Genomic DNA, 15,623 nt, shown 5'->3' on the forward strand with positions numbered 1-15,623 from the left:
AGCAGCCAGTTAACGGTTTCCTTTGTTTGTTTGCTTCACTAACCAGCTGCTGACTACACTGGTATTAATCTTGTCATGTAATTCGCAGCAAGAATGCAAAAAAAAAGCCCTTTAAAATAATTAAATGAATACATCATTATGATATTGTCTAATGTAATAACTAAAATCATATTTAGGCCTATTTCGATATAAATAAGTGTGATGAGGTGTTTTTTATGGTGGACCTGAGAGGTCAAAGTGATTGAACACAAGCAAATATACAAAAAAAAAACTTTTTACCTTAAAAAACACATATTTATATTTATATTTATATCAAAATAGGCATAACTGTTTATTGCTTAGTTTGTGTGTTTGCATGTTGAGCAGAAAAAAGCGAAATGTTTTTAATAAATGAATTGGGGATTTTATTTGAGACATCGGCCAAATGTTGAGCTCTAAAAGTTATTTTTCTTCTTTTGTACACAACACAATGGGAAATATGTGTTTTTTTAATATCATAATGAATCAATATTGAAGTAGTTTGAAACAAAAAAAGTGAGCCTGTGATTCTGCCTTTCAATTTTCAATTGTAAAATGTAACAGCGTCAACGTGTAACTGGAATACAAAATACAGTATATCTGTGAGATGACCAACACGAGTGAGTTCACAAGGTCACACTGTGGCAAATGCTGTGCGCTGTATGGATCTGCCCTTAGACAGACTCACACTGCAGGTAAACAACACAGCGTCATGAATACACAGTAACATGATCAATAACAGGCAGAGAGAAAATCCACCAGTGAGGATTAGGTTAGAAATAACAAACCTACAGTAGGTGAAGGCTGAGAGGACGGCTTTTGCCAACAGCAACAACAAGACAACATGTTTTTCTGTTTACTGTTCTAATGCAGAAAAAATATGCACCAAGGCCTTTAAATCAATTAACCACACAGTGCAAGCAGTGGGGTTTGCAGGTTAGTTGTCTGCTGGATAACTAACCTGCCAAAACTAGTTCTTTAAAAGGTGCACAGCTGGAAGCAAATGTGTTTTTAGGTCTGTAGTTTCCTGCAGTTCTGGGTTTGCAGAACAAAACAATGTGTGTGTGTGTGACTGTGTGTGTGTTCTACATTGTGTGTGTCACACATCGGTAATAGATCTTTGGAGGCAACACTCACTTCTCTCTAAGTTCATATACCAGAAAATAGTTGGAGAAGTCATCCTGTGAACTGAATATTTTATTCTGGGGTTGTTACTCTAAAGTCAATGATTCAAACCGCTGATTGGGAAATGGAAAGGAAATCAAAAATGCAGGATAAAACCCTGCAGAAGATTAGTCTGGTCTCAATAGCTGTCCCAGTGGTCTAGTCAGTGCAATACCATTTAAATCTTTAATACCTCTGTATGTGTATCAATTTGTATGAGTTGAAGTTTTTTTCCCCTCAAATTCAAAACATAGCATCGGGCAGGATAGAAAGGCCGTGACATGAACGAAACCTTAGTGAGGAGAGCAAAACATGAAATTGAATGACAATTTGGCAGCATCGCAAAACTTAATGTTGTTGTAACTTAATTCACAACCTCAACTCAGTTCCTTGACTCGCTGTGAACTCTGTGGAGCCATGAGGTTTATGGTCAAGGTCTTAGAGGAAATGGTGTTTAAAAAGTGTCACTAAATTGAGCTTGTCAAATATTCCTGGGAAAAAAATAAACTGAGACGACAACGTGGCTGACACAGTGGTTACAGTGGATTTCCCTTTATTACTATTTCTATTGTCTGTGGCTGTTTGGACATAATGAAAATGTTTTATATTCCTGACGAGCACTGGTTGTAGGTAGTCAGAGCTAATAGCTGTTTGATGACTGTTTTCTGCCATGCTGCGAATTGTGTTTGACACTGGAGGTATACTTAGACACTCAGCACACACAATTACTCTGTGTTTAATGAAGTGTGGGGGTTTGCAGCGTCTATTTAGAACCAAACTGGGACAGAAAACAGGAGAGGGAGGGTGAAGATGTCTGGGTATCTCTGAAGTGCTTTTATTTGAGTCGTGATACCTGAGTTTTGCTACGGCACCAAAACAAACTTTACTCAACTCTGAAGAAGGTGTTTATATAATGACGATCTTCAGTGCCTAATAAAATTCCATTTTGGTGTCTGACCAAAGATTTCTTACACCTGTCTTGCACAGTGTGGCATGAAATAAACATGTTTTTGTCGTCTAGTCAGTCTCTCCTGGATTTTGCTTTAACAAAATTAATACAAATTCAACCGATCCCAGTGAATTCTGTGAGAATTTCCACAAATGTGACCCACACTCTGTACTGTCCCTGAACGCCTCACTGCTGCCACACTAGATGAGAGCTACATGTTGTTACCCTCTTATCGTTAAACTCATGCACAAAGGCAAGTGACAGGTTCACCTGCAACAACAACAGAAGAATTTTTTATTTTTTTTAATTGAACATAGTTTGTAGGCTTCAGGGAGCTGATATAATGCAGAAGACTTTGAAAACCTCCAGGTGAAGATGAATGGATGGATGGTAATAGTTACTGCGGAAGACTGTCCAAAACAGCTATATTCACAATGTTATTTTGCACCACGTACAGCAATGTGGTGGAATACAAACAAAAGTCCCAGACTGACGAACAGATTACAGCAAAACACATGTGGGAATGGATGAAAAGTGCAGGACTAGCAAACAAGACAAACCACCATGACACAGGCTGCTGTTTCCACACCTGTTGCAAATGCTGGAAGAATTAAGGTGAGTTCAATTAAATAAGCACAGCTAGTGGCAATGTCAGTGTCGAATAAATTACAAAGTGCACTTGTCTGAAGAATTGTGTGTGTGTGTGTGTGTGTGTGTGTGTGTGTGTGTGTGTGCAAATAGTTCAGGAATAAAAAGTCTCACGTATAAACGTGTGAAAAAAACTGCTACTGTTTTTGTAATACTGTAAACACATTTTTACTTTGCATCCTAAATTTCAATGCAAATATAAACGCCTACAAACATCACAACATGTATCACAATATTTATATTTATAAAAAAGGTTGCCATGAAATGAAACATTTTAGGCCAAGACAATCTCAAAAAGCACCTATGAAATCCTGGAGTGACTGTCCACCGATGCCAATGATACTTGAGACAGCTGCCTAAATAAATAAGACAACAAACCTAACATTCAGTGCTACTTCACGGTCACATCACAGCTGCACAGGTGTTAGCTTTGCCGTTCGTACCTCTCTGAGTAGTTCGACTGACGCCTACAGGGCACCGTGTTGCGAACACACGTGCCGGTTCCCGGGTCCACATTCTCAACCATGACGAAGGGATGCTCCTCCAGCGTTGCCACTGTCAGGTGACGGTCATCAGACACTTGCTCCAGGAAGCTGCCATATCGAGGCCACACCGGGTAGCGAACCTGGAGGATTCCACGAGCATATGTACCCACCTGAAGACAGAGAAACTCATCAGGACCTGCACGTCCATATGAGGCTGGATCTCCTGCCTGACCTTCGCTCTGTGACAGCCCCCTTCACTTTTCACCTGTTTTTCCTTCCCCTCATGGGATGAATGATTTCTTAAATTTTCATGAAGGAAAATTAGCATGTGCTGACCTGGAGGAAGAGGATTAGCAGATGAAAGGGGAGTGGAGTTCATTAATGCACCCCGAGGAGACTTAAAAGTCTTTGAGGAAGACATTTTGGGAATAAAATGCAGAAACTAAAAGAGAGTGTCAGTGCATCACATTATTATTACATCTCAGCATGTGCTGACTTTAATCTGCATTCATTTTGTTGACTGATTATTTATTTCTTTTTACAATGAATCAACAAAGTAAAGTATCACTGTTCATAAATGGGGTCTCTTCAGGTAATTAGCACTACGTATTGTACAGCATGTGTTTCATTTTTTTGAGAAATGTTTCGTGCTAAGCTCACTGAAACTGCCAATAAAGTGACAAACCCATGGTGACTGTAACTATTACAAACAGCAGAAGATTGAGTTTGTTTGGTTTTTTCTACGTCAGACGGAGCCGTTTCGGACCAGAACTGCTGTGTAATATCACATCGCACAATGAATAATCCCACCGGTGTTGGCACTAAGCTCAGTGAAACCCTCGCCGTGACAACCACGACCGTTTGTCATATCAACCCAACCTAATGAGCCATACTAAGCCCAGCCAGCACCGACTGCATGTGAAACTCACTCCTTCGCAGCTTTAATGAGACCTCTTTTTTCTTGATATGTTCATCAGCTCAGTCATAAATAGATGGTTTACAAATCTGCATCAAAGTACAGTACAGTGTGTAAGACTATGATTGGTTTCCCTGCACCTTCTGTGAATGACAGCAGATGCCACTTGTGAAGATCAATCATTTCGATCTGTCTTTTATGGGATTTGCACGTCTCCTCCTCTCAATGAGCATCTTAAGCAGAAGCTCTGTCATCTGCCTACTGTATCATTCTCACATTTGCAGCACTGTTGAGAATGTGTCAAAACCTTTTGATTACTGAATATGAGAATCTTGGAATGTCCCACACAGAAAGAGGATCCCAGAGAAGCTGAAGCACCAAAATACATGTTCATCACCTTGTGAATTTCGTCTCTCAAAGTAAAGCTGCGAAGAGTGTGATGCAGGTTTTGGAGCAACATATGCTGTCAGTCAGATGATGTAGTTTACAGGGAAAGCCTTGTTTATTTCAGCAACACAATAACGAACCACATTCTGCGGGAAATCAGATTTATAGACTCAATACCGGGGTCTGCCCAGGCTGTCATAATTCATATTTTTGAAAGAAATATTTTTCATTTTGTGTAATAAGAACTCTTGGCATTTAAGGGTACACTTCCAAAATCCCTTTGCAGGAAAGGAACAGGGTCTAGTCATGCAGATATATTTAGGAATGCACCTATCTGAAATGCCAAGCCACTAATTTTGGAAATATTGACACAGACTGGCTATAACCATGAGTGAGTGATCAACATGAAAAGACTTATGAGAATGTTTAATGAGGTTTCTCCATTGCAGTGCAGATACATTTTCTATGTGCTGGTAAATTAGAAAATTACAAATGCCTTTCTTTTTCTTTTTCTTTATTTTTGGCCACCCTCTTGGGATCAGGGTTCCCATGATGACATTTCTGTTAAAGAAATGTTCCACGTTTTCTAATTTGCAATTACTGAGTAATAAGTCCTACTGGAACATTATTATTGGTAAAAAAGAATCACAACAAATTCATTTCATTTTACACCACCAAAGATGTGGAAAATTAATCATTAAAAATGAAGCAAGAGAGTTTCAGTCTGCAGTTTGTTATGAGGCTTGTACATCCATACAACTTTAGACAACATTAGACAATCTCTACTTCCTGTTCTGAAAATTTGTAGTCAAACATATCAGCAAGAAGGTGGAGTAAGGTCTGTTTATCACAGCTCTTTGCTGTAAACAGCTATGGGCGGATGTCGCTGGTGGTGAGACTTTTGCTTTGGCGAAGTGAAACAGTAAAGCTGCAGGTTGTGAAATAAAAACAACTGCATAGAGCAACAACTCCGATTTTACAATGATCCCATATGTTAATCCGTTAAATATCGAATTTTTAGTAGCAGTTAGACAGGTGAAACAGTAAAAGAAAAGGAAAAGGAAGTGCATGGCAGAAAAAGAGGTGCTTCCCTGCCCCAAAATGTTACCAAGCCACTGCAGCTTTGACACTGTGATAAGGAACAACAACATGTTAAACTGTCAGCATGTCACATTTTGGGAGATAGACTTAAAAAGAGCAAGTGTGCCACAAGTTGTCATCAATATGGATGAACTACATGACACAAAGAGCAGGGGAGGAATAAGCGTTGACAGGTCAGGTTGTAATGAGAGGATTCACAGAATGTTAGACGCTTGCTCGATATCTTGTTTTTTGCTGTGTCGTGTTGTCTGTGTGAATAACAGCAGTAGATCCACTCCGAACCTGAGCATGAGGACATCGGATATTGATGGAGTGTACAGTATGTGGGCAACTTTAACAGCCACACACACACACACACACACACGCACACACAGATATAAAGCAGCCAGGAGGTGACATTGATAAAGTAGGTTGGTTTTTTCCAGAGCAGAAATAAATTAGTTCAACTGTAGCTTTGAGATTACGCTCAGGTCTCTCTGTTTAGTCGCACTTTTTCACTACACCCTTAGGCTTTGAAAAGAGTGTGGTAGTGGTGTGTGTGCGTGTGTGTAAAAGGGAATGAAAATGATGCCTTTACCAACGCTTGTACTTTTAAACATGCACATTAGTGTTATTCAGATGGTGCATCCAGTCAGATTATACACTGTATGTAGGTCAGAGGTTTTACCTTCTCCATGACAAACGGATTATTGTAGGTGATGTAACCTGCTTTTCAACCTGGTCAACAGGTGCAGCTACAGCATTCAGTGTGACTCAGCTCCTGATCCCACACCTGACTGCTGGAATAGTATCCTAATCATTATCTGTTTAAAGATTAAAGCCGAGCGATGCTCCTTATGCAGTGCATCCAGAAAGTATACGCTGAACTTTTCCCCCATTTTGTTACGTATCACCCTTATTTCAAAATGGATTAAATTAAGAATTTTCCTCAAAATTCTACAAACAATACCCCATAATGACAACGTGAGAGAAGTTTGTTTGATATTTTTGCAATTTACTACAAATATAAAAATGTACAGAGGTATTTACAGCCTTTGCTTAATACTTTGTTGAAGCACCTTTACCACCAATTACAGCCTTTTACAGCCTTTTTTAATATGATGCTACAAGCAATTTGGGCAATTTCTCCCATTCTTCTTTGCAGTACCTCTCAAGCTCTATTAGATTGGATGGGGAGTGTCGGTGCACAGCCATATTCAGATTTCTCCAGAGATGTTTAATCAGGGTCAAGTCTGGACTCTGTCTGGGCCACACAAGGACATACACACAGTTGTCCCGTAACCACTCCTCTGTTATCTTGGCTGTGGGCTTAGGGTCATTGTCGTATTGAAAGTTGAACCGTCGCCCAAGTCTGATGTCCAGAGTGCACTTGAACAGGTTTTCATTAAGGATGTGTCTGTACTTTGCTTCATTCAAGTCTCCCTTCAAGTCTGCCACTGAAAAACATCCCCACACCATGATGCGGACACCACCGTGCTTTACTGCAGGGATGGAATTGGCCAGGTGGTGAGCGGTGCCTGGTTTCCTACAGACATGACACTTGGCATTCAGAGTTTAATTTTGGTTTCATCAGACCAAGGAATTTTCTTTCTCATGCTCTGAGGGTACTTCAGGTGAGCTGTCATGTGCCTTTTACTGAAAAGTGGTTTCAGTCTGGCCTGATTGGTGGAGGGCTGCAGAGATTGTTGTTGGTCTTTTGGAAGGTTCTCCTCTTTCCACATAGAAACACTGCAGGTCTTTCAGGGTGACAATCAGGGTCCTGCTCACCTCCTTGACTAGGGCCATTCTCTCTTGATCGCTCAGTTTGGCTGGCCGAACCACTCTAGGAAGGGTCCTGTGGTTCCAAACTTCTTCTGTATTTACAGCTGATTCAGGCCACTGTGCCCATCGGGACCTTCAATGCTGCAAGAATTTTTCTATACCCTTCGCCAGAACTGTGCCTTGACACAATCCTGTCTGAGAGGTCTACAGACAATTCTTTGGACTTCATGGCTTGGTTTGTGCTATGACATGCACTGTTAACTGTGGGACCTTATATAGACAGGTGTATGCTTTTCCAATCAACTGAATTTCCACAGGTGGACTCCAATAAAGTTGTAGGATCATCTCAAGGATGATCAGTGGAAATAGGATCCACCCCAGGTCCATTTTTAGTGTCATGGCAAAGGCTGTGAATACTTATGTTCATGTGATTTATTTTTTTCCTTTTTTATTTTTAGTAAATTTGCAAAGATTTTATACATATTGTAAAATATTGAGGAAAATAATGAACTTAATCAATTGGATGCAGGGAGAGTTGTCCCTTCAGTTTTTGTCTCAGGGGACCTGTGTAACCCTTGTCTAGGTCGAGAAAGAATAGCAATGACTGGATATTTAGTTGTCAAATTGTGCATTTAGTGAGGATTCAGAGATTAACTTCTTTAAAGTGGATCCTTACTGGGTGAGAGCAACTTGTGGTTAAAAAAATATTTCCTGTACCCTAATAGGTAGGCTGATATACTGTGCAGCGCTGCAGACAACAACATGTCTTTATAGCAAAGTTGCCATAACTGTATTTTTAGACGTGTAAACTCTATCTATTAATAAACTGAGAGTGTAGTGGCAGCGTGTATTTGTGTTTAGTTTCTAGTACCTTATCCCAGAGTCTCTCGCGGTCCAGAGCGATGATGATCATGGAAGGATTTCGGAGGAAACCTCGGTTGTTGAACGACAGGTCTTTCCTTTCCCACGTCACGTTCAGCATGTGCCTGTAACCCACAGACACACTAATTCTCAAACACAGAGAGCGAACGTTTGCAATCAAGAAACGTTGATTCTACATTGCACAAGAATTTGCATATTCATGACACACACACACACACACAAAATGATGACATCTTAATTAAACCTTAAGCTCTCCCAGGAGGGCCCCATCTAATCATTAGGGGATGATAGAAGCAGCGATTGGTGGAGGTCAGGGTGTTGTCTGACAGAACTGGGCTTGGAATAATGAATTCAGGCCAACTTGCATTTCAGCAGATGTGCAAAATGGGTGATAAATTCTTTCACATCATGTCTGAGCTCATGTTAAGTATGAAAGATAAAGTTGGGCTCTTCTGCCCATACGTGACTAATGATCATCCTAAAGGGGAATTGATTGAATGAAATGACCTGTTACTAAATTCAAAGGTAATTCAAATTGTATCTAGGCTGATAAGAGGATGCCTCACCTGAAAAGAGTATTGTTTTCTGAGCTTTTAGCAGGCTTGTTACAGTCACCGTGTCCTTCTGGGATGAAACCGTACTGCTTCTTGAAGCTCTCGGCCCCTTTGGCTACAATAGCCACACCCTCCCTCACCCTCTGCCGCAAGCTTTTCCTCCACTGGTCCGTAATCACACCGATCACACCGACTGGGAAGCTGACAGGCGGAGTGCTGTCAGGGTTGCCCACGGCCAGGCTGGGGAGGATCCAGATGTAGCCTGGCCCCAGCAGGCCCACCTCAGCTGCCTGACGGAACAAGAACTGAGCCTCCTCATAAGAGCAGTACGTCAACAGGACCTGGGAGTCCAACTGCAGACAGAAAAGAGTTTGGTCAGGGGTAATCACAGAACACAGACAGAAAACACAACCAGAACATGCAGTATGCACGCAAGTCATCAGCTGTTGGTACTGCGTCAAAGATTGTTTCCTGATTTACGTGGGTTTTCTGAATCTGAACCAAACCGTACCCCTTACCCTAACAAAGTATCGCTGCCACACTTAGCCTAGTGTCCTATACTCATCTGCTACATTAAACATCCCTTTTTAAGGAGGGGATGCTGTTTGAAAAGGGAATAGATTTAGCAACAAGAACTTTGACACCAGATGTTTACATACAGTAACAAACATAGCATGAAGTCATGAAGTCAGGTTGGTTGACATCTGCAGCAGGCTTGAACAGGCTTGTTTCTTTGGACAATGTTTGCTGGATTTCCTCTTTAACTAACTACTTTACTTGACATTTCATTGTTGCATAATATGCCTTCTGAAGACGTGCATGGCGTTACTATGGAGTCTTATCTGTTTCAGCCTATCTGTGATTGCATTTCTGACCCAACACACTGAGGTGCATCAAGAATGAGAAGAAGATGCTACATTTGAGACCACAGGCTCCAAAACTTAAGATTTGTGCTTTGCTATGTTGTGTTTTCACCATCACCATCAACATCATGGTCTATTTTTATATCAACCTTAATAGTTTTCACTTTAGGGGCTTAGTTTGGCCAGAGTGCCTTTTGTTTGTTTGCTCACACATGCAAAAAAACAGTCATGAACACATCCGATATTTCCTTTTCATTGTAAAGTACATGAACAGTACAAAGTCAAAAACACTGATTTATGCAGCTGGGGTACATTTAGTGATGCTTGTTTGATGCTAATGTTGACTGCTCCTCATTGGACAGGTGCGCCGACGTCTCCTGGCAACTAATTTGCACATTATTAATATTTAACCATTAAAACTATGATAGCTTCTAACTTTGGATGGAACAATTCAATTTATTAGGCAGCCAATAGTTAGAATGTATTTAAGGAGCTGCTACGACCCTATGCAAGAGTTGTATATGTCAGTATACCTGCTGCAGCATCCGTCTGGCCCTCACATCACTGGCCCCAACAGACATTTCCACAGTCAAAACATCCTGAAGGTTCCACAGGAAGTATGAGGTATCTGTGTAGGACTGAACTATATCCACAAAGGTGTCGTATCCCGGAAGCAAGCTGGTGATCACTGCAAACTCTCCCCAGTCGTACTCCTCCATGAGCTAAAGCATGGACAGATGCAATAATGTGGAATAAGAAGAAGAAGACGAAGACAACGGAGAAAAATGGTGAACAGAATAATAATATTAATAGTGAGATTATACACTGATTTTTTTTTAATTCAAAGTTTTTAAGAAACGATGATGAGATGATCATCACTACGCTCAGGTCCATGGGAAAAGGCCACGGGTTTAAATCCTACCCTGCCAGGTGTGGCCTTACCCAGCCACCAAGGGCCACCCTGTTGCCAGTCCCAAGCCCAGATAAAATGAAAGGGGTAAGAACTCATGACAAATCAATGTGTGAAACACGTCACGCTATGGCGACTCCCGAAGGAACAAGCCGAAAGCCGTTTATATTTATTTAGTGTTTATGCTAAGCTAAAGGCTGCTGGCTGTGGCATAGTATTCATGGTATTCCCTGTGCAAACATGAGAGTGCTACAGTTTGTCTGACTCTCGAGAAGAAAGCAAACTGTAAAAAAAAAAAAATCCCAAAAGTTTGAATCATTAATTTAATCATTAAATTGGAACTTCTTGTATTTTGAGATGCAGGGCATCAAATGCCAGCGTGGACCACATCAGGCCTGTACACTCTCACAAACTAGGTGACAGTATTGTAATTTTAGGGGTATAAGAGCTTGTCACTGGTATATTTGTACCCTTCACAATGGGTACTTCTTTGTACACTTTTGGTAATAGAATAAATGGTACATATATGTACCTTTTAATGCTGGGGAACATATATGTACCTTTTTGGCTCTCAAAAGGTAAATGTAGACATTAAGATTCAATAATCAGGCCTAGGGGGCCCATTAGTGTGACTTGTAAGCCCGGATCAGGGTTTCCCTCACTCATTATTGGGATGTCCCTACATGGTGTTGATCAGCCTGAGGGGACTTAGTTGTCAGGTTTGAGCCTTTAATCATTTGATATGACAATCAAATTAAATGTTATCATTTATTTCTATACCTTAAACATGCAGATGATTTGCTGCTCTAGAGATGCTCCCATCTGTAAGAAAGAGGATCCATCAGCCTGTAAATAATAAGAAAATCACATAATTGAGGTCATCATAGGGTAAAAAGCAATGGCTCAACAACCTGCAAACAAATTATCGTGTCTTGCTGTTGGAGCACAGATTTGTCTCTTCACAATGCAAACAAGCTTTAATGTTCCCTATTATCTATTTATTTATTTCATTTTAAGGTTGTCAAACATGCCCTTCTGAGCTCACAATGGGTTTCATGGGGCCTGAATTGAAGTATTAAATGCTATGAAGTAAAGGCTCAGGTAAAGTGTCTTTGGTAAAATAGGAAACGAACAAAGTGAACACAGAGCTGAACTTTGTGCCACTGCAAATGCAAGCTGACAAAATGTCTCCAAATTACGGCAACTCGTCTGCTGCCCCTCACTTTAGCAGCACCTTTAACATTATTATCGCTGTGGAACATTTAAATTTGCATGAAGCTTCACCAGTACCAGGGAGGTGCACTTTAATAATTTGTCCTCTTGTTCAGTAAGCGTACAATCACTTGTAAAACCATCACTGTTAAAAATCATGTAAGCAACACAGTGGAACAGTCTTCCAAAGCCAATTAAGTTGATAAGATGTGGCAAATGGGAACAAAGCAAAGGACAAAACTTTAACTAAGCCGCGCTTAGACAATGGCGCTGACAGTGGCCTAAACAAATCTTCATAAACATGTGCTGAACAGCGTCATCGAGAGCGTCATTTTTTACACAAATGACAAATGCAAATTTATGCATAATGAAGTAAGAAAAGATCACTGCGTTGGGGGCGATTAATTATTACAACACACGGCTGTCGACTAATAAAATAAATCCACCCTACATTACATTTCGCACTGTGATAGATGCTTGTCTATATTCATCTTCAACGTGGTACAAGTGTCTCTAAACAGCAAGCGATCAGTCTTGCTACTCTCTTTCTGTCAAGTTGGGGTGGTCTAATGCTGTGTGTGTTGGCGAACATTTGCATACCCACTCTCCATAAGTCTGTGGGTCGACAGATAAAATGGAAAGTCACTGGAGTTTAAATAGCACTCAGATAAAGTAGGCTATATGCAGTGGGTGAGACCTCTTTTCATATTGGAGAGTGTAATAGAGGACTTGTTGAAAAGTGTGAGAGCAACGGATAGAAGTGCAAAGAGCAGAAATAGTCAACAGGGAGAGAAGTGAAGCATAAACCTTACACTTCAACATGGCAGCTTTTACAAGGATTTAAACTGGAAACCCTTCTTTATGATGAAGGTCAATATTAATGATAGAAGACTAACAACTAAATATTTACCAAAGTGCTGTATAAGAAATAAACACGATTTGCCGGGCAAACTATGATGGCTAAACTTTTTAAGCATGCTGACATTATGATGGCAATATCAGTATTTTTAAATGTATTTAGGTATAAACCAAAAGACTGCACAAATCCACATTTATCTGATGCTGGCAATAGATTAATAACAGTGGATATTTCAAGTGTACAGTCAAGTATTAACTTTGGCCTGCAGGTGATGCTACAAGTTATTAGTTCTTCTCTGAACAGCAGAAGGATCAGTACTAAATTCTTACCAATCTGTGCAGTAATTTTAAGACATTCTACTAAAAACTGCAAATCCCCACCTCCTGACCTTAGAAGACAGGTGAGTTGTGTCCACATATACACGTACACAGAAGATACACAAGGCTTGGCTGTGTTCAGGTGTAATCTAAGAACAGAAATAAAGAAACAATCTGCAGATTCACCTGGAACTGTGCCACAGTTTGGATGCCCTTCCCCTGCTTTTTAGATGGCACTGTGTAATAACAGGGCTTAGTGGGAGATCTGAGGGCCTAAAAGTGCTTTAGGGCAAAAGTAGACCTGTGATGTAACCAGGTGCAAGACCGTGCAGACCATTACTACAAGTAATATTCTGAAGTGGATTCAATAACAGACAAGGAGCTGGTGCAAGAAAGCAAAGATGAGGGCAACGGTTTTCTGTAGCATCTCACAGAAACACATGTGTGTGCAGATAGGAAAGTCAAGCATGAGCGAGAGCAGACGGTGTCAAACTGTCAAATACCATTTGGGACTCAGTCTCTGACCCTCTCAGTATGTTCTTGTCTCAGAGGTGATAGTCAGCCCTCCTTCCCGTTGCTCTTCCTTCTCCCACTGCTCAGAGTTTCTGCAAAAGCCCCAGAGAGCTGTGCAGCCTGAGGAATACCACAGGAATATCACAGCGAGACTCTCCTTCACTCGAATTTCACCAATTTTATCTCTCTCTGAGCTTGTTTGAGACTCATCTCCAGAGGCTTAAACTCCACTAGACGACTGACTGGGCTGCACATCAGTATTGCTATAAAAATAGCAGCACACAACCAAGTCAGGCTGTCACTGGATAAATAAAAAAAAAACTAGCTCTGGATTGGAAAACCTGATTAACTATAGTGTCCCAGTTCGGTTGATAAAAAGCAGGAGTGGTGTGGTCCATTATTTAGATAGTTGTCTCTAAAAATCCAAATAGTTGTGCATGAGCCATTAAACAAGCAAATAATGTGACGACCCCCACTGAGCCAATCAGTGCTTCATCACTATCTAATTGGCAGCATTTCAAAGTGAAATGAAGCAACAACTCCAACAAAATTTCCTTAGTTTTCCTGTTCATCTCTCACATAAAAAGAAAAGTTGCCCCCCCCCCTCACCCAGACCCCCACCCCACAACCTCAGCTTCCCAGTTGTCTTGTTCTCACCACCCTGGCAGCACGGCTGTCACACACAGACATAATTAGCAGCCCTACCACAGGAGCGTATGGTAATGTGACAGGAAGACGGTGGACATGGTGGCTGCTCACACACTCCTCTCGTCCTGCCGAGAGAACTCTGTGCTCTTCCTCTTCTCGGTGGTGATGGTCAAACAGGAAGCAGATGTCATTCTTTGAGCTTCCATCTCAAGTAAATTTACCATGAATGTTTACTTGAATGTTAGCATATGAACCTCCAAACTAAATTCTAATCATTTTACTAAGTTATATTGGATCAATAGTTACTTAATGGTCTAATTGTTGCTTCAAACCTTTATCTAGCCTACGCTGCCTTGTACTGCACTGTATGTGCAGCATGAAGTACACAAAAACAAATAAAAAGTCCTCTCCTGATAAATAACACAGATCGCATTTTGATGTTGTGGGTCTGTCCTCAACTTGGGTGTCTGCATTCACTTCTGCTACAGGTAGGATCAAAAACACAAATCAGAACCTTCCCACATAAAACATGCAACTGGTGAAAAGTATATAGAGATAGATATTTAGATATGGTTTACAGCATTTTACAGCAATAACCTTTTAAAATTTGGATCGTAGTTTTGGATCGTAGAAAAATGCATTTGTTACATGTTGATACAGTTTCCGGATTCATTTTAAAACACGAAGGGAAGCCTCCCTTTCTTTCCAGCCCCACAAATATACAATATAAGCGACCTCATCCACAGAATCTTTACCTTAGTTCAGACTACATGCATTCAGTGTCACAGCATTAGTAATTTGGAACTATCGTGAAGACTGCTGGTCATTAATACGGTTTCCTTCCAAGTTTCCAACGGGAATACAGTGCAGTGGCTCTGGGTTTCTCGTGACCTGTTTACAGAGTTGCTGGTTTCTGGAACAAGAGGCCAAGAGAGATCCAGGAGTGAAAGAGTGGAGACAGAAGTACAACAAGACAAATGGAGAAAGCGGGTCAGTCTGGCCACAGAAACAAAACCCCAAAAAAGAAACGTTTTGATCCAATGAGAGACATCTGTCTCACTGCATCGCTCCAATCCAACATCGCAACCACAATGTGACCTTAGACTGCAGCCAGGACTGCGACTCCTGAAATATAATTTTCTTCTGACACTTTCAAATGGTTATAAATTATGTGATATGCTCCAATGCTGAGGCTCCACAGTTCCTTTGTCTCCAAAATCTATCATGTGCGTGCTTGAAAGCCATTTTTGTTCCTCTTTACTGGAAAACACATAACACTGTCGACTTTATTTAGCTCAGATTATATCACCATCTACAGCCACGATCAGTCATTTCTTGATGTTTGGAACTGTAATGAGCAGAAACTGGTTTGTGATCAAACACAAACTGTAGATTTTCTCTGGGAATTCCATGGTAACAGATAAGAGTTGTCATCT

The 15,623-nt window shown here is 40.8% G+C and overlaps 1 protein-coding gene across 3 annotated transcripts in view; it reads right to left on the reverse strand.

The window, feature by feature from the left end:
- LOC137106058 (glutamate receptor ionotropic, NMDA 2C-like) overlaps positions 1-15,623 on the reverse strand; it is a 45,632-nt gene that overhangs the window by 15,634 nt on the left and 14,375 nt on the right. For 2 of the 3 annotated variants that reach the window (XM_067489066.1, XM_067489067.1), the window contains 5 exons: positions 11,419-11,484; positions 10,262-10,450; positions 8,878-9,218; positions 8,301-8,415; positions 3,223-3,434 (listed from right to left, as the gene is read on the reverse strand). In XM_067489066.1, the coding sequence (XP_067345167.1) occupies positions 3,223-3,434; positions 8,301-8,415; positions 8,878-9,218; positions 10,262-10,450; positions 11,419-11,484 (923 nt within the window). The remainder of the gene's footprint in view (positions 1-3,222; positions 3,435-8,300; positions 8,416-8,877; positions 9,219-10,261; positions 10,451-11,418; positions 11,485-15,623) is intronic. The other variant, XM_067489068.1, reaches the window with a different exon arrangement.

Source organism: Channa argus, chromosome 20, assembly GCF_033026475.1.
Source record: "Channa argus isolate prfri chromosome 20, Channa argus male v1.0, whole genome shotgun sequence".
NCBI classification, from domain to species: Eukaryota; Metazoa; Chordata; class Actinopteri; order Anabantiformes; family Channidae; genus Channa; species Channa argus.